At 37.1% G+C, this 20,816-nt stretch overlaps 1 protein-coding gene and 2 non-coding genes across 3 annotated transcripts; all 3 read left to right on the top strand.

The window, feature by feature from the left end:
* The first annotated feature begins 13,936 nt into the window (after positions 1-13,936).
* LOC111558799 lies at positions 13,937-14,039 on the top strand. The gene has a single exon (XR_002739939.1). It is a non-coding gene; the product is annotated as a U6 spliceosomal RNA (small nuclear RNA).
* Positions 14,040-14,282: 243 nt separating this feature from the next.
* LOC111558844 lies at positions 14,283-14,436 on the top strand. The gene has a single exon (XR_002739970.1). It is a non-coding gene; the product is annotated as a small nucleolar RNA SNORA62/SNORA6 family (small nucleolar RNA).
* A 2,463-nt stretch (positions 14,437-16,899) lies between these two features.
* On the top strand, positions 16,900-20,509 carry LOC109496377 (SH3 domain-binding glutamic acid-rich-like protein 3). Its single transcript, XM_019823482.3, has 3 exons — positions 16,900-17,071; positions 19,775-19,942; positions 20,345-20,509. Exons 1-3 carry the CDS (start codon positions 17,024-17,026, stop codon positions 20,408-20,410), a joined length of 282 nt encoding a protein of 93 aa, XP_019679041.1. The 5' UTR covers positions 16,900-17,023; the 3' UTR covers positions 20,411-20,509.
* Positions 20,510-20,816: the final 307 nt, after the last annotated feature.

The raw sequence follows: 20,816 nt of genomic DNA, 5'->3' as shown, positions 1-20,816 counted from the left end.
TTATCTCTGCTTTAAACGTCTGGTAGAACTCCCCTGGGAAGCCATCTGGTCCTGGACTCTTATTTGTTGGGAGATTTTGGATAACCGATTCAATTTCTTCGCTGGTTATGGGTCTGTTCAAGCTTTCTATTTCCTCCTGATTGAGTTTTGGAAGAGTGTGGGTGTTCAGGAATTTGTCCATTTCTTCCAGGTTGTCCAATTTGTTGGCATATAATTTTTCATAGTATTCCCTGATAATTCTTTGTATCTCTGAGGGATTGGTTGTAATAATTCCATTTTCATTCATGATTTTATCTATTTGGGTCATCTCCCTTTTGTTTTTGAGAAGCCTGACTAGAGGTTTGTCAATTTTGTTTATTTTTTCAAAAAAACAACTCTTGGTTTCATTGATCTGCTCTACAGTTTTTTGAGATTCTATATTGTTTATTTCTGCTCTGATCTTTATTATTTCTCTTCTTCTGCTGGGTTTAGGCTGCCTTTGCTGTTCTGCTTCTATTTCCTTTAGGTGTGCTGTTAGATTTTGTAATTGGGATTTTTCTTGTTTCTTGAGATAGGCCTGGATTGCAATGTATTTTCCTCTCAGGACTGCCTTCGCTGCATCCCAAAGCATTTGGATTGTTGTATTTTCATTTTCGTTTGTTTCCATATATTTTTTAATTTCTTCTCTAATTGCCTGGTTGAGCCACTAATTCGTTAGTACGGTGTTCTTTAACCTCCATGCTTTTGGAGGTTTTCCAGACTTTTTCCTGTGGTTGATTTCAAGCTTCATAGCATTGTGGTCTCAAAGTATGCATGGTATAATTTCAATTCTTATAAACTTATGAAGGGCTGTTTTGTGACCCAGTATATGGTCTATCTTGGAGAATGTTCCATGTGCACTTGAGAAGAAAGTATATTCTGTTGCTTTGGGATGCAGAGTTCTAAATATATCTGTCAAGTCCATCTGATCCAATGTCTCATTCAGGGCCCTTGTTTCTTTATTGACCGTGTGTCTAGATGATCTGTCCATTTCTGTAAGTGGGGTGTTAAAATCCCCTGCCATTACCACATTCTTATCAATAAGGTTACTTATGTTTATGAGTAATTGTTTTATATATTTGGGGGCTCTGGTATTCGGCGCATAGACATTTATAATTGTTAGCTCTTCCTGATGGATAGACCCGGTAACTATTATATAATGTCCTTCTTCATCTCTTGTTACAGCCTTTAATTTAAAGTCTAGTTTGTCTGATATAAGTATGGCTACTCCAGCTTTCTTTTGGCTTCCAGTAGCATGATAAATAGTTCTCCATCCCCTCACTCTCAATCTAAAGGTGTCCTCAGGTCTAAAATGAGTCCCTTGTAGACAGCAAATAGATGGGTCTTGTTTTTTTATCCATTCTGATACCCTATGACTTTTGGTTGGCGCATTTAATCCATTTACATTCAGTGTTATTATAGAAAGATACGGGTTTAGAGTCATTGTGATGTCTGTATGTTTTATGCTTGTAGTGATGTCTCTGGGACTTTGTCTCACAGGGTCCCCCTTAGGATCTCTTGTAGGGCTGGTTTAGTGGTGACAAATTCCTTCAGTTTTTGTTTGTTTGGGAAGACCTTTATCTCTCCTTCTATTCTAAATGACAGACTTGCTGGATAAAGGATTCTCGGCTGCATATTTTTTCTGTCTAGCACCCTGAAAATCTCATGCCAATTCTTTCTGGCCTGCCAAGTTTCAAAAGAGAGATCAGTCACGAGTCTTATAGGTCTCCCTTTATATGTGAGGGCACGTTTACCCCTTGCTGCTTTCAGAATTTTCTCTTTATCCTTGTATTTTGCCAGTTTCACTATGATATGTCGTGCAGAAGATCGATTCAAGTTACGTCTGAAGGGAGTTCTCTGTGCCTCTTGGATTTCAATGCCTTTTTCCTTCCCCAGTTCAGGGAAGTTCTCAGCTATAATTTCTTCAAGTACCCCTTCAGCACCTTTCCCTCTCTCTTCCTCCTCTGGGATACCAATTATGCGTATATTATTTCTTTTTAGTGTATCACTTAGTTCTCTAATTTTCCCCTCATACTCCTGGATTTTTTTATCTCTCTTTTTCTCAGCTTCCTCTTTTTCCATGACTTTATCTTCTAGTTCACCTATTCTCTCCTCTGCTTCTTCAAGCATAGCTGTGGTGGTTTCCATTTTGTTATGCATTTCGTTTAAAACGTTTTTCAGCTCCTCGTGACTGCTCCTTAGTCCCTTGATCTCTGTAGCAAGAGTTTCTCTGCTGTCCTGTATACTGTTTTCAAGCCCAGCGATTAATTTTATGACTATTATTCTAAATTCACTTTCTGTTATATTATTTAAATCCTTTTTGATCAGCTCATTAGCTGTTGTTATTTCCTGGAGATTCTTCTGAGGGGAATTCTTCCGCTTGGTCATTTTGGATAGTCCCTGGCGTGGTGAGGACCTGCAGGGCACTTCCCCTGTGCTGTGGTGTATAACTGGAGTTGGTGGGCGGGGCCGCAGTCAGACCTGATGTCTGCTCCCAGCCCACAGCTGGGGCCACAGTCAGACTGGTGTGTGCCTTCTCTTCCCCTCTCCTAGGGGCGGGATTCACTGTGGGGTGGCGTGGCCTGTCTGGGCTACTTGCACACTGCCAGGCTTGTGATGCTGGGGATCTGGTGTATTAGCTGGGGTGGGTAGGCAAGGTTCACGGGGACAAGAGGGGCAGACTTAGCTCGCTTCTCCTTAGGTGATCCACTTCAGCAGTGGCCCTGTGGCAGCAGCAGGGAGTCACATCCGCTGCCGGAGGTTTGGCTCCGGAGAAGCACAGAGTTGGGTATTTGCGTGGAGGGAGCAAGTTCCCTGTCAGGAACTGGTTCTCTTTGGGATTTTGGCTGGGGGGTGGGCGGGAGAGATGGCGCTGGCGAGCGCCTTTGTTCCCCCCCAAACTGAGCTCTGTTGTCCGGGGGCTCAGCAGCTCTCCTTCCCTTTGTCCTCCAGCCTTCCCGCTTTCTGAGCAGAGCTGTTAACTTATGACCTCCCAGACGCTAAGTCGCGCTTGTTGTGGGAACACAGTCCGTCAGGCCCCTCCGCTTTTGCAAGCCAGACTCGGGGGCTCTGCTTGGCCGGCGAGCCGCCCCTCCGCCCCGGCTCCCTCCCGCCAGTCCGTGGAGCGCGCACAGCCTCGCCGCCCTTCCTACTCTCTTCCGTGGGCCTATCGTCTGCGTTTGGCTCCGGCGACTCCGTTCTGCTAATCCTCTGGCGGTTTTCTGGGTTATTTAGGCAGGTGTAGGTGGAATCTAAGTGATCAGCAGGACGCGCGGTGAGCCCAGCATCCTCCTATTCTGCCATCTTCCCTCTTCTCTTTTTGCTATTGTTAATAGCACTGCTATAAGCCTTGGAGTGCATGTGCCCCTTCAAATAAGCATTTTTGTATCTTTGGATAAATACCCAGTAGTGCAATTACTGGGTCATGGGGTAGTTCATTTTTAATTTTTTGAGGAACCTTCACACTCTTTTCCAGAGTGCATGCACCAGTTTGCATTCTGACCAACAGTGCAAAAGGGTTCCCCTTTCTCCACATCCTTGACAACATCTGTTGTTTCCTGAGTTGTTAATTTTAGCCATTTAAAAAAAATTAATGTTTATTTTTGAGAAAGAGACAGAGAGAAACAGAGTGCAAGTGGGGGAAGGGAAGAGAGAGGGAAACAAAGAATCTTACACAGGCTTCAGGCTCAAAACTATCATGAAAGAGCCCCACAAGGGGCTTGAACTCACAACCTGTGAGAATATGACCTGAGCCAAAGTTGGACGCTTAACTGACTGAGCCACCCAGGTACCCTAATTTTAGCAAATCTGACAGGTGTGAAGTAATATGTCATTGTGGTTTTGATCTGTATTTCCCTTATGATGAGTGGTGTTGAGCATCTTTTCATTTGTCTGTTAGCCACATAAGTATTTTGATGACATACAGGAGGGAAAAAATTGAACTCTGAGAGTATAATTAAATGCATTTATAATTTTGAATACTAGGAAAATTAGTGACTTTTTTATGCTATGTACTCTTAACACTATTGGGACTTCATAGTGTTTTTTGCTTTTATTTCCCTTGCCTCCAGAGACATGTCTAGTAAGAAGTTGCTACGGTTGAGGACAAAGAGATTGTTGTGCTTTCTCCACTAGGATTTTGATGGTTTCCTGTTTCACATTTAGGTCTTTTCATCCATTTTGAATTTCTTTTTCTGTATGGTGAAAGGAAGTAGTCTAGTTTCATTCTGTATGTCCCTATGCAGTTTTCTGAGCACCATTTGTTCAAGTGACTGCCTTTTTTTCCATTAGATACTCTTTCCTGCTTTGTTGAGGATTAGTTGACTATACATTTGTGAGTCCATTTCTGGGTTCTCTTTTCTGTTCCATTGATCTATGTGTCTGTTTTTGTTCCAGTACCATACTGTCTTGATGATTACAGCTTTGTAATAAAGCTTAAAGTCTAGAATTGTGATGGCTCCAGCATTGATTTTCTTTTTCAACATCACTTGGACTATTCAGGGTCTTTTCTGGTTCCATACAAATTTTAGAATTGTTTCTTCTAGCTCTCTGGAGAATGCTGGTGCTGTTTTAATATGGATTGCATTGAATGTGTAGGATTCCTTGGGTAGTATAGACACTTTAACAATATTTGTTCTTCCAATCCATGAGCATGAATGTTTTTCCATTTCTTTGTGTCTTCTTCAATTTCCTTCATAAACTTTCTATACTTTTCAGCATACAGATCTTTTATGTATTTGCTTGGGTTTATTCCTAAGCATGTTATGGATTTTGGTGCAATTTTAAATGGGATCAATTCCTTGGTTTTTCTTTCTGCTGCTTCATTATTGGTGTATAGAAATGCAACCAATTTCTGTACATTGATTTTATATCCTGTGACTTTGCTAAATTCACATATTGTAGCACTTTTTGGTGGAGTCTTTTGGGTTTTCAATGAGAAGTGTCATGTCATCTGCAAAGAGTAAATGTTTGACTTCTTCTTTGCTAATCAATATGCTTTTTATTTTGCTTTTTTGTCTGTTTGCTGTTGTCTGTTTACTGAGGCTAGGACTTCCAGTTCTATGTTGAACAACAGTGGTGATATTGGACATCCCTGTCATGTTAATGACCTCAGAGGGAAAGCTTTCAGTTTTCCCCCATTTAGAGTAATAGTAGCTGTGGGAATTTGATGTATGGCTTTTATGATGCTGAGGTATGTTCCTTCTATCCCTACTTTCTTGAGGGTTTTTATCAATAAAGGATGCTGTATTGTCAAATTCTTTTCTGCATCTATTGAAAGGATTATATGGTTCTTACCCTTTCTTTTATTTATGTGGTGTATCAAATTGATTTATTTGCAAATATTGAACCACTCCTGCAGTCCAGAAATAATTCCCACTAAAAATTGGTGAACAATTCTTTAATGTACTGTTGAATTCGATTTGCTAGTATGTTAAGAATTTTTTCATTCAGCTTCATCAGGATATTGGCCTGTAATTCTCCTTTTTAGTGGGTCTTTGGTTTTAGAATAAAGGTAATGCTGGTTTCTTAGAATGAGTTTGGAGGCTTTTCTTTCATTTCTATTTTTTGAAGCAGTTTGAGAAGAGTAGGTATTTACTTTAAATGTCTGGTAGAAATCCTCCGGGAATCCATCTGACTCTTATTTGTTTGGAGATTTTTGATAACTGATTCAACTTATTTGCTGGGTATGGGCTTGTTCAAATTTTCTATTTATTCCTGTTATGGTTTTGGTACTGTGTGAGTAGAGTGTCTAGGAATTTGTCCATTTCTTCCAGATTGTCTGGTTTGTTGGCATATAATTTTTCACAGTATTCTCTTATAATTGTTTGTATTTCTGGGTCATTGCTTGTGATCTCTTTCATTCGTGATTTTATTTATTTGTGTTTCTCTCTTTTCTTTTTGATAATTCTGGCTAGGGGGTTATCAATTTTGTTTATTCTTTCAAAACAAAACCCACAGCTTTTAGTTTCATTAGTCTGTTCAACCATATTTTTGTTTCTATATCATTGATTTCTGTTCTAATCTTTATTATTATCCTTCTGCTGGTTTTTGGCTTTATTTGCTTCTTCTTTATCTATCTTCTTTAGGTGTGAGGTTAGGTTGTGTATTTGGGGCCTTTCTTTCTTCAAGAGATAGGCCTGAATTGCAAAGTATTTTTCCTCTTAGGACTACCTTTCTTACATCCCAAAGTGTTTGGACCGTTGAATTTTCATTTTCATTTGCCTCCATGTATTTTTAAAATTACTTCTTTAATTTCCTGGTTGCTCTTTACCCCTGTACCATCATCAACAGAGCTCCTCCTTGTTTGAAGTGTTGGAGTGTTTGGACCTTTAAGTGTTCTTTGATTTGTTTGTTGAATTAAGCCTGGAAAAAAAGGAGAGTGAAACCCTGATCCCAAAAAGAGAAAAGGAAAGGAAAGAAGGAATAATGGACAGAGAATAAAAAACTATAAGGTTGATTCCAAAGAAGAAGGGGAAAAAGGTGGGGGGAAGCAGAAGAAAAGGGAAAAAAAAGAAGACAAAGGAAAAGAATAAAAAATCCTGATCCAAAGAGAGAGAGAGAGAGAAGGAAATGAAAAAAAAAAAAAGATAAGAAACTATGAGCCTCATTCGAAAAGAAAAAAAGAATGAGGACGAAAATAATAAAAGAGTTATGTTTTGGTGCCTATGAGGTGCTGGCTCTGTTGGTCTAGAGGAAAGGCCAGGTATTTTGGCTCAGAGTCAGTCTTGCCCCAGTAAATACGCAGTTGCCAGGCTTGGAAGGGCAAGGTTTAGTGTAAGTGGGTTACACCTCCATTGGGGGCTACTGTATTGCTCTCTGAAGTCCCACCATTTTGGTGTTGGCAGGGGGAATGATGCCACCCCAATCTCTTGCCTTCACCAGGGATCAAACCCCTGCTGTTCAGGCAGGCAACTCTCATTGAATACCTAAGGCAGTCAAGTTGCTCTGGGTCTTTTCTTTGCCTATGCTTTTTCTTTGGTGTGTTGCTGGGTTGAAAATCTAAAGTCTTAAAGGACCTGGCATGGTGTGTATACACCTCCTCTGGAGTACAGCTTCACCAAACTGCTGATGAAAGGCCTTTGGCTGGCACCTGCAGGGACTTTTGTCCTTGGGGATGCAATAAGCCCTCTTCCAAAAGTACCCCAGGAAAGCGACTGTTCTCTTTCAGTGCACCCCAGAGATCTCTGCACCATGCTATGCACTCCAGGGCCAGCTCCCTCCTCCCCAGCAGTGTCCACCACAGCTCTTCTCCAGAGAAAGTCGCATACTTCCAAAACCTCAGAGTTTGAGCAACAAAGGCTGTTTGCAAAAAGTACTGGGACACTCAGCACTTCTCACTTACCAGTCTGTGGTCCAGAGAGGTTTTCTTTTTGTGCTAATTCAATGATGCACTATCTCAACCTCTCTCTCTTTCTCTCCCTTTTGTCTTGCCACAGAAAGTTTTCCCTCCCCTCTGTGGCTCTGCCATTTTTCTCTTCCTCAGTTCACTTCCATCCACCTGGAACCTGCCAAGCTGTCTCCCTCCAACTGTGGAGATCCTTCTGCCACCCCACAGATTGATTTCCTGGGTGTTCCAAGTAGTCTGACCTCAATACATCTGTGTTTGAGGGATGAGAAAAGCCCAGTGTCCCCGTACTTCTCCACCATCTTAACTCTTCCCTCTAGTCTAGTTTCTTAAGTCAGTCCAGCCAACCTACAGTTGGTTTCTATTGTAGATGTGATATAAGTTCCCTAATTCTGTGGCTTAAAATTTTGTTAGGAGTGCATAATTTATAATTGTTTCCATAGGAAACATTACAAAGACTACATCTTGCTAAAGAATTTAGAAGAATTTCCCAAGGTTTTGATGCTTCTATATTCTACTCTTGGAAGTTTTGAAGGCTAATTTGAGTTACATTATTCCTTATCAAATTGGAAGTCATACGATAGGTTATAGAGTAGGATTTTAGTGAGATTTCTTCCAAAAATTGTTTATAGAGTTCATATATCTTTTTTTCCTTATAACTACTAAGCATAGAATTAGAGAGGGTTGTTTATAAAACACTATACTTATTTTCTTGAATTTTACCTTCATTCAATAGTTTTGAGGCAAGTAGTTTCTCAAGAGTCTCAATGATAGGAGAATGACTCAATGGTATTATCTAGTGAGGGTAAAAGGGGACGATTAAAAGCATCATCTCATATGTGTTCCACAAAGCAACCCAAATCATACATGTTCCTCACATGGTTTCCTCCAATCTGTAAGTCAAGATAATTATGGCACATACTTGTATATGACCAAGATCAGTATAAACTTAGCTGTCTTTCATCCTGTTTTACTGTCTTTGGAATGGCAATGCAACAAAATTTTCTTTTTTTTTTTTAACTTTTTTCTAATGTTTATTTATTATTCAGACAGAGAGAGACAGAGCATGAGCAGGGGAGGGGCAGAGAGAGGGAGACACAGAATCGCAGGTTCCAGGCTCTGAGCTGTCAGCGCAGAGCCCAATGTGGGGCTCGAACTCACGGACTGTGAGATCATGACCTGAGCCAAAGTCGGACGCTCAACCGACTGAGCCACCCAGGTGCCCCTGCAACAAAATTTTTTAAAAGGGATGCTTTTTTGCATTTTGCTACAGTTATCTCATTCACAGATTTTATTTTATTTGTATCATTTCTCTGCTTTGCTAAACTTTCTTTTACAACGTTATCTTAATTTTCCTTTTAATCAGGGGGAAATGAATTGTCTTCTATATCTATACATTGCTTTTTCCACATTTTTCCCATCATTTAAAATCTTCTTACATGTAAGTGGTTTGCAAGATTTTGTATAATTTTGTTTTTTATAAAGGAATTCAATTAGGAAGACTTCTACAAGCATTTTATTAGAAAAAAAATTCTAAACAGAAGAGTGTGGTACATTCCTGTAATGTAAAAGAACTCATTCAGGCAGTGTACATTGCCTGAATGTAAAAATGAACACTTGTCTCATACATGAAACACAAGTAATTTAGGGAGGCAGTGTTGCTCAAAGAATAGACAATAGCACCATGAATAAGGAGACTTGAGTCTACATTAACTTTTCTTTCTCTTTCTTTCTTTCTTTCTTTCTTTCTTTCTTTCTTCCTTTCTTTTGAAATATAATTAAGATACAATGTTATATTAGTTTCAGGTGTACAATACAATGATTCAACAATTCTGTACATGACTCAGTGCTCATCAAGATAAGCCATTAACATTTTAAAATCAGATAATTTATTTACCATTCCTGGATTTCAATTTTCCTATCAATTAAATAGTGAAAATAATATTCCTTTCCCTTATTCACAGCATTATTGTCAAGATAATATTATATGGTATATATGAAAGTGTTTTAAAAAGTACAAACTTATACAAAAATATAATTATTTTAATGTATGTATTAAACTGTAATAAATTATTTATTTAAAAGTTTTTGGTTAAAGTGCCTAATCCTTTCTCCATCTATAAATATTGTACATTGTTTTGTACTGTGCTTAATTAATATCATTTGAGTCACACATTGAAAAAAAATACTACACCTCAGAATTTGTACTAGAGATGGATATTTATACATACTTTGGCCTCATGAAAACTTTCTGAATAGAACTATAAATGTAGCCACTTTTTCATTAATAGAAATAGCTTTGTCAAATTCATGACATTTTTTTTTCATTTTTTTTTAACTTTTTTTAAAATTACAGTTAGTTAAGTGCACCTGGATGATGCAGTCAGTTAAGCATCTAACTTCAGCTCAGGTCATAATCTCATGGTTTGTGGGTTCAAGCCCCGTGTCAGGCTATGTGCTGATGACTCGGGGCCTGAATCCTGCTTCAGATTCTGTGTCTCCCTCTCTCTTTGCCCCTCCTCCTCTCTCTCTCTCTCTCTCTCTCTCTCAGAAATAAACATTAAAAAAATAAAAAGTATAAATTCCAGTTAGTTAACATAGAGTGTAATGTTATTTTTAGGTGTACAATATAGTGATTTAGTGTTTCCATACAACACCTGGTGCTCATCGCAAGTGCCCTCCTTAATCCCCATCACCTATTTAACCCATCTTCCAACCCAACTCAGTTTGTTCTCTATAGTCAAGAGTCTGTTTCTTGGTTTGCCTCTCTCTTCTTTTGTCCGTTTGTTCATTCATTTTTTTACATTCCACATATGAGAGAAATCATGTAGCATTTTACTTTCTCTGACTGACTTATTTCACTAGCATAATACTCTCTTAGCTCCATCTATGTCATTGCAAATGGCATGATTTAATTCTTTTTTATGGCTGAGTAATATTCCATTGTGTGTGTATGTGTGTGTGTGTGTGTGTGTGTGTGTGTACCACATCTTCTTTATTAATCTATTGATGGACACTTGGGCTGCTCCCATGATTTGACTATGGTAGATAATGCTCCTATAAACATTGTGGTGCATGCATCCCTTTGAGTTAGCATTTTTGTATTCTTTTGGTAAATACCTAGTAGTTGAATTGCTGGATTATATGGTAGTTCTATTTATAACATGTTGAGAAATTTCCATTCTCTTTTCCAGAATGGCTGCACCACTTTGCACTCCCCCCAACAATGCAAGAGTGTTCCCTTTCTCCACATCCTCACTAACAGCTGTTTCTTGTGTTGTTGATTTGAGTCATTCTAGCAGGTGTAAGGTGGTATCTCATTGTAGGCTAATTTGAATTTCCCTGATCAGTAAATTGTGCATCTTTTTAAAAAATTTTTATTTAGTTTTGAGACAGAGAGAGAGCGAGAGTGAGAGCATGAGTGGGGGAGGGGCAGAGAGAGAGGAAGATACAGAATCTGAAGCAGGCTCCAGGCTCCAAGCTGTCAGCACAGAGCCCGGTGCGGGGCTTGAACTCACAAACCATGAGATCATGACTTGAGCTGAAGTTGGAAACTTAACCAACTGAGCCACCCAGGGGCCCCAAATTGAGCATCTTTTTATGTATCAGCTATCTGTTTGTCTTCTTTGGAAAAATGTCAATTCATGTATTCTTCCCATTTTTAAATTAGATCACTCATTTTTAGGTTGTTCAGTTTCATATATGCTTTATATACTTTGGATACTAACCCTTGATCAGACATGTCATTACAAAAACCCTCTCCCATTCAGTAGATTGCCTTTTAGTTTTGGTGATTTAGTTTGGTGATTTGCTTTGCAGAAGTTGTGTTTGTTTGTTTGTTTATTTTGTTTGTTTGTTTATGTAGTCCCAATAGTTTATTTTCAATTTTGTTTCCCTTAACTTGGGAGACATATCTAAAAATAAGTTGCTACAACTGATGTCAAGGAGTTTACTGCCTATGTTCTTCTCTTCTAGAATTTTTATGGTTTTCTGTCTCGCATTTAGATCTTTCATCCATTTGAATTATTTTCTGTGTATTATGTCAGAAAGCGGTCCAGTTTCATTCTTTTGCATGTAGCTGTCCACTTTTCCCAACATCATATGTAGAAGAGACTGTCTTTTTTCTATTGCATATTCATTCCTGCTTTTTTGAAGATTAATTGGGCATATAGATGTGGGCTTTTTTTCCTGGGTTTTCTATTCTGTTCCATTGATCTATGTGTTTATTTTTGTGCCCTGTACCATACTGTTTTCATCACTGCACCTTTGTAATATAACTTGAAGTCCAGAATTGTGATGCCTCCAGCTTTGCTTTTCATTTTCAAAATTGCTTTGGTTATTTCGGGGTCTTTTGTGGTTCCATACAAATTTTAGGATTGTTTGTTCTAGCTCTGTGAAAAATGCTGGTGCTATTTTGACAAGGATCGCATTAATGTGTAGATTGCTTTGAATAGTATAAACATTTTAACAGTATTCTTTCAATCCATGAACTTGGAATGTCTTTCCATTTCTTTGAGTCTTCTTCAGTTTATTTCACCAGCGTTTTACAGCTTTTAGAGCAGAGTTCTTTCACATATTTGGTTAGGTTTATTCCTAGGTAACTTATGGTTTCTGGTGCAATTGTAAATGGTATCAATTCCTTGATTTCTCTTTCTGCTGCTTCATTATTGGTGTATAGAAATGCAACAGATTTCTGTGCATTGGCTTTGTATCCTGTGATTTCACTGGATATATATCAGTTCTAGCAATTTTTGGGTGGAATCTTTTGGGTTTTCAATCTAAGATATCATGTCATCTGTGAAGAGTGAATGTTTAGCTTCTTCCTTGCCAATTTGGATGCCTTTTATTATGTTTTGTTGTCTGATTTCTGTGGCTAGAGCTTCCAGTACTATGCTAAATAACAGTGGTGAGAGTGGACATCCTGTCTTATTCTTGACCACAGAGGAAAAGGTCTCAGGTTTTTTTTCCCCTTGAGGATGATATTAGCTATGGGTTTTCCATATATGGCCTTTATGATGTTGAGGTATGTTCTCTCTACCCCTACTTTGTTAAGGGTTTTTATCATGAATGGATGTTGTACGTTGTAAAATGTTTTTTTTTTCTGCATCTTTTGAAAGGATCATATGGTGGTTCTTATTGTTTTTTTTCTTGTTAAAGTGATGTATCACATCGATTGATTTGTGAATATTGAGCCCCCCTTGCAACTCAGGGATAAATCCCCCTTGGTCATGGTGAATGATCTTTTTAATGTATTGTTGAATTCATTTCACTAGAATTTTGTAGAGAATTTTTGCATCTGTGTTCATCAAGGATATTGGCCTCTATTTCTTTTTTTCTTAGTTGTGTCTTTATCCTGTTTTGATATGAGGATAACGGCCTCACAGAATGAATTTGGAAGTTTTACTTCTTTTTCTTTTTCTTGGAATAGTTTAAAAAGAACAGATATTATTTCTTCTTAATTACCCCACTATCCAGTAATTGCATTACTAGCTATTTACCCAAAGATTGTAAAAATACTATTTCAGTGGGATACATGCATCCTGATGTTTATAGCAGCATTATCTACAATAGCCACTTTATGCAAATAGCCCAAATATCCACTAGCTGATGAATGGATAAAGAAGATGTGTTATATATAATATAAACTTATATATTATATATTATATTATATTATATTATATTATATTATATTATATATATAACAGTGCTGTTACACACACACACAGACACACACACACACACACACACACACACACACACACACTGGAATATTACAGAACCATACAAAAGAATTAAATCTTGCCTTTTGGAATGACATGGATGGAGCTAGAGAGTATTATGCTGAGTGAAATAAGTCAGTCAAAGACAAATACCATGATTTCATTCATATATGGAATTTAAGAAGCAAAATGAATAAGCAAAGGGACAAAAAAAGAGAAAGAGGCAAACCAAGAAACAGATTCTTAATTATAGAGAACAAAATGAGGGTTACCAGAATGGAGGTGCATGGGAGGATGTGTTAAATAGGTGATGATGATTAAGGCGTGTACTTGTTGTGATGAGCACTGATGAATCACTACATTGTACACCGGAACCTAATATTACACTTTATGTTAACTAACTGTAATTCAAATAAAACTTAAAAATACAGAAACTCTTATTTGAATTTTACAAAGGAAACAAAGACAGAAAAAGTTTATATACTTGTTGAATTTCACAAACATAGTAAATGGTAGAACTAGTATTTGCACCAAGCAATTGGATTTAGAATCCACTTACTTAATCAGTACACCGTATTGCCTTTATCTGTACTAATGGAATGGAAGTTGCAGAACAACATATACAATATGATTCCATCATGTATATGTGCCAGGCATTTTTCTAATACTTCACATACACTAAGTAGTATAACCCTCATAATATATCTATAAAACATATTATAATTTCCATTTCACCCATGAGAAAATGGAGGCACAAAGAAGTTATATAGGATGCACTATATTACACAGTTGTAAGTGGTAGAGTCTGGGATTGAACCCAAGAAGTCTCACTTCAAAGCCTGTGTAATAGTGCTCACTTTGGCAGTGCATATACTAAAGTCAAAACAAAACAGAGAACATTAGCATGGCCTTTGTGCAAGGATGACACGAAAATTGATGAAGCATTCCATATTTTTTTAAAAAGTAGACTGCGTACTTAACTTTCATGTTATAAGTGACTTTTATCCCTTATAACTTAATAAATGTCATCATGTTTGTGAAAAATGATACAAATCAAACTGTTAATAGTGGTTTCCTCTGGGAGGAGGATTTTAAAGAGAAGGTGATAGTGTAATTTTAATTTTTACTCTCTATATTTCTATGTGGTTTGACTTATAAAATGTGCATGAATTCATGTATTATTTGTATGATCAATAAGTCATGCACATTGTTAGAGCTTGGAGTTGAGGCCACTGGCTAGCTGATGAACTCAGAATTACAGGTAGTATGCTACATGAGGGGCAAGTCTTTTGGTAACACCACAAGGGTCTTTGTGCCAATGAGTGGACTTTGATAGTAATTCTTGCTACAAGTAAAAAATAAGTAATTAAATAAATAAATAGTCACATATATAAAAGGACAAGAAAAAGTATACTAATTTCCTTAGAATATATTTTTTCCAGTCCCACAAGTTTCTGTCCCATTCTTGAGAATGAATTTGAACTCAGATACAAACTGCCCAAGTAGACAGGGAAGCATAAACAAACATCTACATAGATGATACTTTCAGTTACAATTATCAATACAGTTTTTTTAAAAAAATAATTACTTCAAAATAATTATCAAAAACATCCTATATAATAGGTTAATTCAAATTTTGTATGTCATACCAACCAATTTACTTTAGGTTGTCAAAGATAACCTATTATATGAAATAGTGCATTGATTTAGCTTGACACCAAAGAGCTCACAGCAAAATGAGAAAATAAGTCACAATCTCACACCAGAAAGATAATGAAAACAATAAAAAAATTAGATTTTATACCACTGCTATCACAAAGAAATATCAAAAGAAAATGGAGATCTCATATTGTTCTTAACCTAGACTCCTTCATTGGTTATATCCATCTCCTTTGCCTCTCTCTCTTATATCCAAATTCTAGCAGTCCCCTGTCCTAAATATCTTTCCCTTTCACTATTGTCATTTTATTTTTGTATTGCTGCAAGTGCTTCCAGTCTTTCCCCCTTTCAAGTCCACTTGATATTCTAGATTGATCCACCTTTCACACAAAGAGCTAAATGCTTCAGAGCTGTCTAATCATCCATGGATTAATAATAGATATAATTTATTGAGTGCTTCATAAGTGAAAGATGCCCTTAGGCAACATCTCCAACTTATTTAATCTTCACAGTAAATTTGCAAGTTAAGATTTTCCACATTTTTATAAAAGAAGAAACAGCCTTGAAAAGACTATACGTCAAAATCTAACATGAAACCTGAAGGCCTATGTGCTTTTTCCTATTTATTTCCTCAGTTTCTATTCCTCCACTTGCTCCCAAAGCTCCAATTACCACATTGCTTCATGACTGTTCCTTCTACCCAAAACTTCTTTATTATTATAATTTCTTGGCATACTACACATCATTCAGGTTTCAGTTTAGCTCTCACTTCTTCAGGGATACCTGTCTTGACCCACCTAGCATGATTTAGATTTCTGTACATTGCATTTATCTCACTTTAAAAGTTATCACTCTGTGAGTAACTTGAAGGTAAATGCTTCCTCTTATTCATATTGATATGCTTGTTCCCAAACATCACGCAAGCAGTCAGATACTTACCAATAACAATTATTATAGGGGCACTTGGGTGGTTCAGGCGGTTAAGCATCCATCTTTCGCTCAGGTCATGATCTCACAGTTCCTGAGTTAGAGCCCCATGTCAGGGGCGCTGACAGCTCAGAGCCTGAAGCCTGCTTCAGATTCTTTGTCTCCCTCTTTCTCTGCCCCCTCCCCTGCTTGCACTCTGTCTCTCTCTCTCAAAAAAAAACATTATTTTTTTAAATAATAATTATAATTTTCTAAACTAACGACATGTCAGACCATGTGCCAAACACTTTTACATACTCAGTTCATTTAATCCTGATAATGATGCTGTCATGTAGGTGTCACTATTCACATTTATACACTAACGATTGAGAAATTGACATTCAGAAGGAAGTAATTTGCCCAAGATCTATAGTTATCAAGTGGTAGAACCATGGAATCCAAATTTGCTTAACAGAAAAACTGGTGCTAAAATTCTTTAGTTCTTTACTGTCAATTTCCATTGCTCAATTTTGGCAAACCAAAGAAATTCTGCAAACATTATCACTATCTTCAACTACTTGAAAATAAAGGCTAGAATAATGAGCTACGAATGTATTGAAGAAGTAGACATTAAAGCACGAAGTCATTGTTTTATACCAGGTGTAGGGAGGAAGTGCTAGGAGAGTCAGCGACTATTGAACCCACTATTACATAAACCAAAAGATCAAATCATAGGAAAGCTTGCTGTCTTCAGGAAGGGAGGAACATGGGAGTGGGAAAGTAGTCACCTCCCCAAGCTAAGAAAAAAAGCATCAAAGGTTGCTATGGTGGTCCCATCCCTTCCTGTCCAAGTAAGCATTGGCGCCACTTGCTCTGTCACTACAAATTTAGGGAATACAAGTTTTAATATATCTCTTTATTTGCTATAACATTGTATTTTGATCATTTTCTCCCTCAGGTGTCTCAGCCCTTCATTCGCGGCTGTGGTTGCCAGACAAAACAGCTCATGTTTACCACCATCCCTAAGCAGGGAGTGGGAGAATGAGTAGCAGGAATACAGAGTCCACTAATTCTTCCATCCAGTCCTCCCCTGTGCCTCCCCGGCCAATGAGGGGAGAAAAGAGGCCTTAACAGAAGTTTATCACCCCAGAGTTCATGACCTCTCCCCCAGGCTGGCAGTCACGACGCTCCAGTGTTCCTGCGTCACAAGGGCACTACTTTCCCAGCCAATCCAGAGTGTACAGGCCAACGGCTCTTAGCAACAGTCTGAGAAAAGGCACAGCCAGGTTTTGGGACTTCTATTAGCTCAGCTTTAGGCGGTAATGAAGTGACTGACTCTGGGTTATTTCTGCAAAGTAGCCTTTAAGTGGAAACGATGAGCTCCATTAAAGTCTATTACACCAGCGTGTCAGGGTCTAGAGAGGTGAGTGGAAAGAAAAGAGCCTTAGCCGGCAAAAAAGACTAGAGTGAAGACATTCTAGTTGGGGACTTCAGGATTGTGCTAGGGCATTACCATCTCCTTCTTGTCTTTCATTCTTCAGCTCCTTCCTCTCTAGGTTTTCAGGAATGGGACGGGCAGTGGACAACAGAGAATGTGGTTATTGCCCTCACCCTGGTTGTGCTCTAAGAACTGACTGCTTTGGGAGGTTTCTGGGTCCTGAGTTCAGCCAACTTTATTATTTCCAGTAATTTTGCATATGTTTCAAATGGAAGAGATAAAGAACCTTTTTCTTTAGGATGTTTAGGATGGGAGATGGAAGAGCTAAAGAACACTGTTTAGGATAGGAGAGGGAAAATGCCAGTGAGTAAATGGCCATAATCCTCAGAGAAGATTGGATAACCTCAAAAAGACAAACTTAATTTCTAAGAAGAATATGTATTTGCATAGATCAGACATGTCTTAGGTTACAGTTTAGATTAACTATTTTGACCGTGTTGTAGGAAATATTGTAGAACGGTGGTTTCAAACAACAATATATTGTGAGCCACATGTGTAATTTTAACTTTTCTAGTAATGACTTAAAAAAAGAGATGAGATTGATTTTAATATATTTTATTTAACACAAAGTTTACAGAATGTTATTGCAACATATAACCAATATTTAAAAATAGATGTTATGTATTTCCATATTAAGTCCTCAAAATCCAGTATGTATTTTGTACTTACAGAACATTTCATTTTGGACTAGCCACACTTCAAGTTCTCAATAGTCACATGTGGCTGGCTAATGGTTATCACAGCTCAGCTATACAAGGAATGTTATATGTCTAAGAACCTCATTCTGCAAAGTTTTTGGAAAAGCATGAAAACTGAAGAATTTAGAATGGATTATAAATGGCTAACAAACATTCATCACACTCCTTCGGTGTGTTAGGCACCATGATAGATGCAAGGAGCAATGAGATTTTATCTCAGCCTAGAAATAGTGCATTGCTTCTGCATAAAGCCTTAACAACTAAGGATTTCACCTGGGTACTAAGAAACAACAATAACAAGAAGCAGTTTTAAAACGAAAATCATGGACCTTTTGACTATTTTTAACATTGTAATTTATGTTATTGGATATGGTACTAAGATTCTATAAGAGGGAATGATTTGAAATCATTAAGGACCATAATGGATGCAGCAGAAGATTCACCCAACTGTTGGTCTGTGTCTCTCAAACTGTAACATAAAAATCATCTGGAGGGCTTGTTAAAACATTCCTGACAACTATTCCCAAATTCTATAGTTTTGGGGTGGGATAAGGCTGATGACGCTGGTCGTATAAATCACACTCAGATTAGCACTAGTCTAAACAACTGTTTTCATAATGTGGTTCCTCTAAAAAGAGTTTTGAAAAAAACACTATAAAAATGTGACTTAAGTCACATGAATCATGCTTTTGCAATTTTGAAGACTAATGAGCCTCAGAAAGTAGAAATGTTGCATGATGGAATTTCAGAAACTTCTCCACTATCAGTTGGAAATAGACAAGGTTTTCTAAGCCTGACTGGATTATATTTTTAAGTCATCAAACAAAAAACCTTCTGCCATGCACTTTCACAGAAGTCATAATTGAATAAACTGGGGTTTGTACTTGTCAAATTGATTTTACATATGTTTTCTTATTCTAGCATCACAGATTTTATGTGGCAAAATTGCCCAAGATTGTCATGTGAAAATGTAGAAAACTCAAATTTTAAGATTCATGTTACAATTATTAACAAAAAATGTACTTATAAACTAATTTTTTATATTTTATATTTGAGAGAGACAGAGAGAGCATGAGCGGGGGAGGGGGGTGCAGAGAGAGAGGGAGACACAGAATCTGAAGCAGGGTCCAGGATCTGAGCTGTCAGCACAGAGCCCGACATGGGGCTTGAACTCATGAACCGCAAGATCATGACCTGAGCCGAAGTCAAACGCTTAGCCAACTGAGCCACCCAGGTGCCCCTACACTATGTTTAAAAGATAACCAATTATTACAATTATACTTTGGCAGTAGTGTTTCAGGGGAAAAGACAATGGGGGTGGATATACAGCCTTTTATAACAGATAACAGATATGTAAAGTTAATATAGGAGGACATAGCAAGAACTGACCACTTTTATTCACTCACAGTTTTTGTAAATCTTAATCCTCTGATTTATTTTCTCATTCTGTAGATTTTATCTCCTCACTTAGGCATAGTCTCCAATTATTGTTAAGAACATGCAGTTTGTTCTTTTAAATGTAAAAACCTGGTATCCTATTCATTTCCTACACAGGACTACCATAGATATTAGCATAAATTAATGCAGTGATGAGCTGAAATGTGTGCTTCAACTGTTAGCAGAATGTTCATACCATTTCATATGAAGTTTGAAATCAATATGGTAAATATTTATACCCCATTAGACATTTTTAACTCCCACTGACACCTTACTGTATTTCTTCATATACATATTAAACATATATACTATATATGTGTGTATGTGTGTTTATCACAATAAAATTACCTAATTTTGCTGCTCAAAAAAATCACACCATTAAAATCTATTACCCTACCATAGCATAATGGATAGGGAAAATAAAAATAAAACATAAAACATTGGGACCAGTTGATTAACATCTTTCCATCTCTTTATATCTTTGTCTATCTAGGTGAAGCAGAGACAGGAAGAAGTTACCAGAATTTTAGATACTTACAAAATAAAATATGAATTAATAGATATTTCTGTGAGTTTGAAAATACTTCAGGAAATGAGGACTAAAGTTTCTACCCCTAGGGCTCTGCCACCTCAGATATTCAATGGCCAAGAATATTGTGGGGTAAGAGTAAATTTCCATTTTTATTTTATTTTCATTTCGTATTTTAAGATTATATAAATGGGGAAACAATACATTTATGGACTGTGAGGGTGAGGTTTTTTCATTTACATAATAACTTAATTGTGTTCCTGAAGATAAGGCAATGTGTACTTCATTATGAAAAATACCATAAAAGGAAAGTATATCATGCTGCTTGTTTAGAGATACACAGTATTTTTCACCATACGTTATAGGATGAAATAACTGATACCTTGGGGAAATTCTTTTAACTAACTTAGCTGGTAGACATTTGCAAAGGCCCAGGCAAGATAATTAGCAAACTGACCTTGACACTTGAATTTAATTGTTTCATAAGTGAAATTATCAGCATTGATGTTACAAGTTAATTTTAATTCCTTTTAGGATTTTGAAATGTTTCACAAGGCAAAGGAGAACAAAGAGATTCTGAAATTCCTGAAGATGGAATGAATGTGCAGTGATGATACAAAATATGTTTACCAAGGTAGATCTGCATATACTTCCATATACATTGGTTACTTTTAATTAAAAAAAAATATGAGAGCTTCATAAGGTTAATGGATATCTAGATTCATTTGCAATCACTAACATGGGGGCTTTTACAATTTCAATTTTGCTTTACAATCATTTCTTTGTTACATAGTGAACATTTTACAAAGATGTGTAAAAAAATTGTTAAACATTTATCAAGATCAAACTTCTCTTTATTTGACTGTACAAATGAGTTTAATACCTTTTTCCTTTTGCAAACTGATTAATTCATAATATAATTTTAGCAAAGTTATATATTTGATATTTGGTGTATGTGGTTTTATGCAGAAAAAAATATGTCTTTCAGTGGATACATACCAAACTG

Source organism: Felis catus, chromosome X, assembly GCF_018350175.1.
Source record: "Felis catus isolate Fca126 chromosome X, F.catus_Fca126_mat1.0, whole genome shotgun sequence".
Taxonomy (NCBI): Eukaryota; Metazoa; Chordata; class Mammalia; order Carnivora; family Felidae; genus Felis; species Felis catus.
Note: the sequence above shows the minus strand (reverse complement) of the source record. Positions and strands in the feature narration are given on the sequence as shown.

Coding starts and splice junctions, on each gene's coding strand:
- LOC109496377 (XM_019823482.3), top strand. CDS start 17,024: ATGAGCTCCATTAAAGTCTATTACACCAGCGTGTCAGGGTCTAGAGAG. Junction 17,072..19,774: donor GCGTGTCAGGGTCTAGAGAG/GTGAGTGGAAAG, acceptor TTGTCTATCTAG/GTGAAGCAGAGACAGGAAGA. Junction 19,943..20,344: donor ATGGCCAAGAATATTGTGGG/GTAAGAGTAAAT, acceptor AATTCCTTTTAG/GATTTTGAAATGTTTCACAA.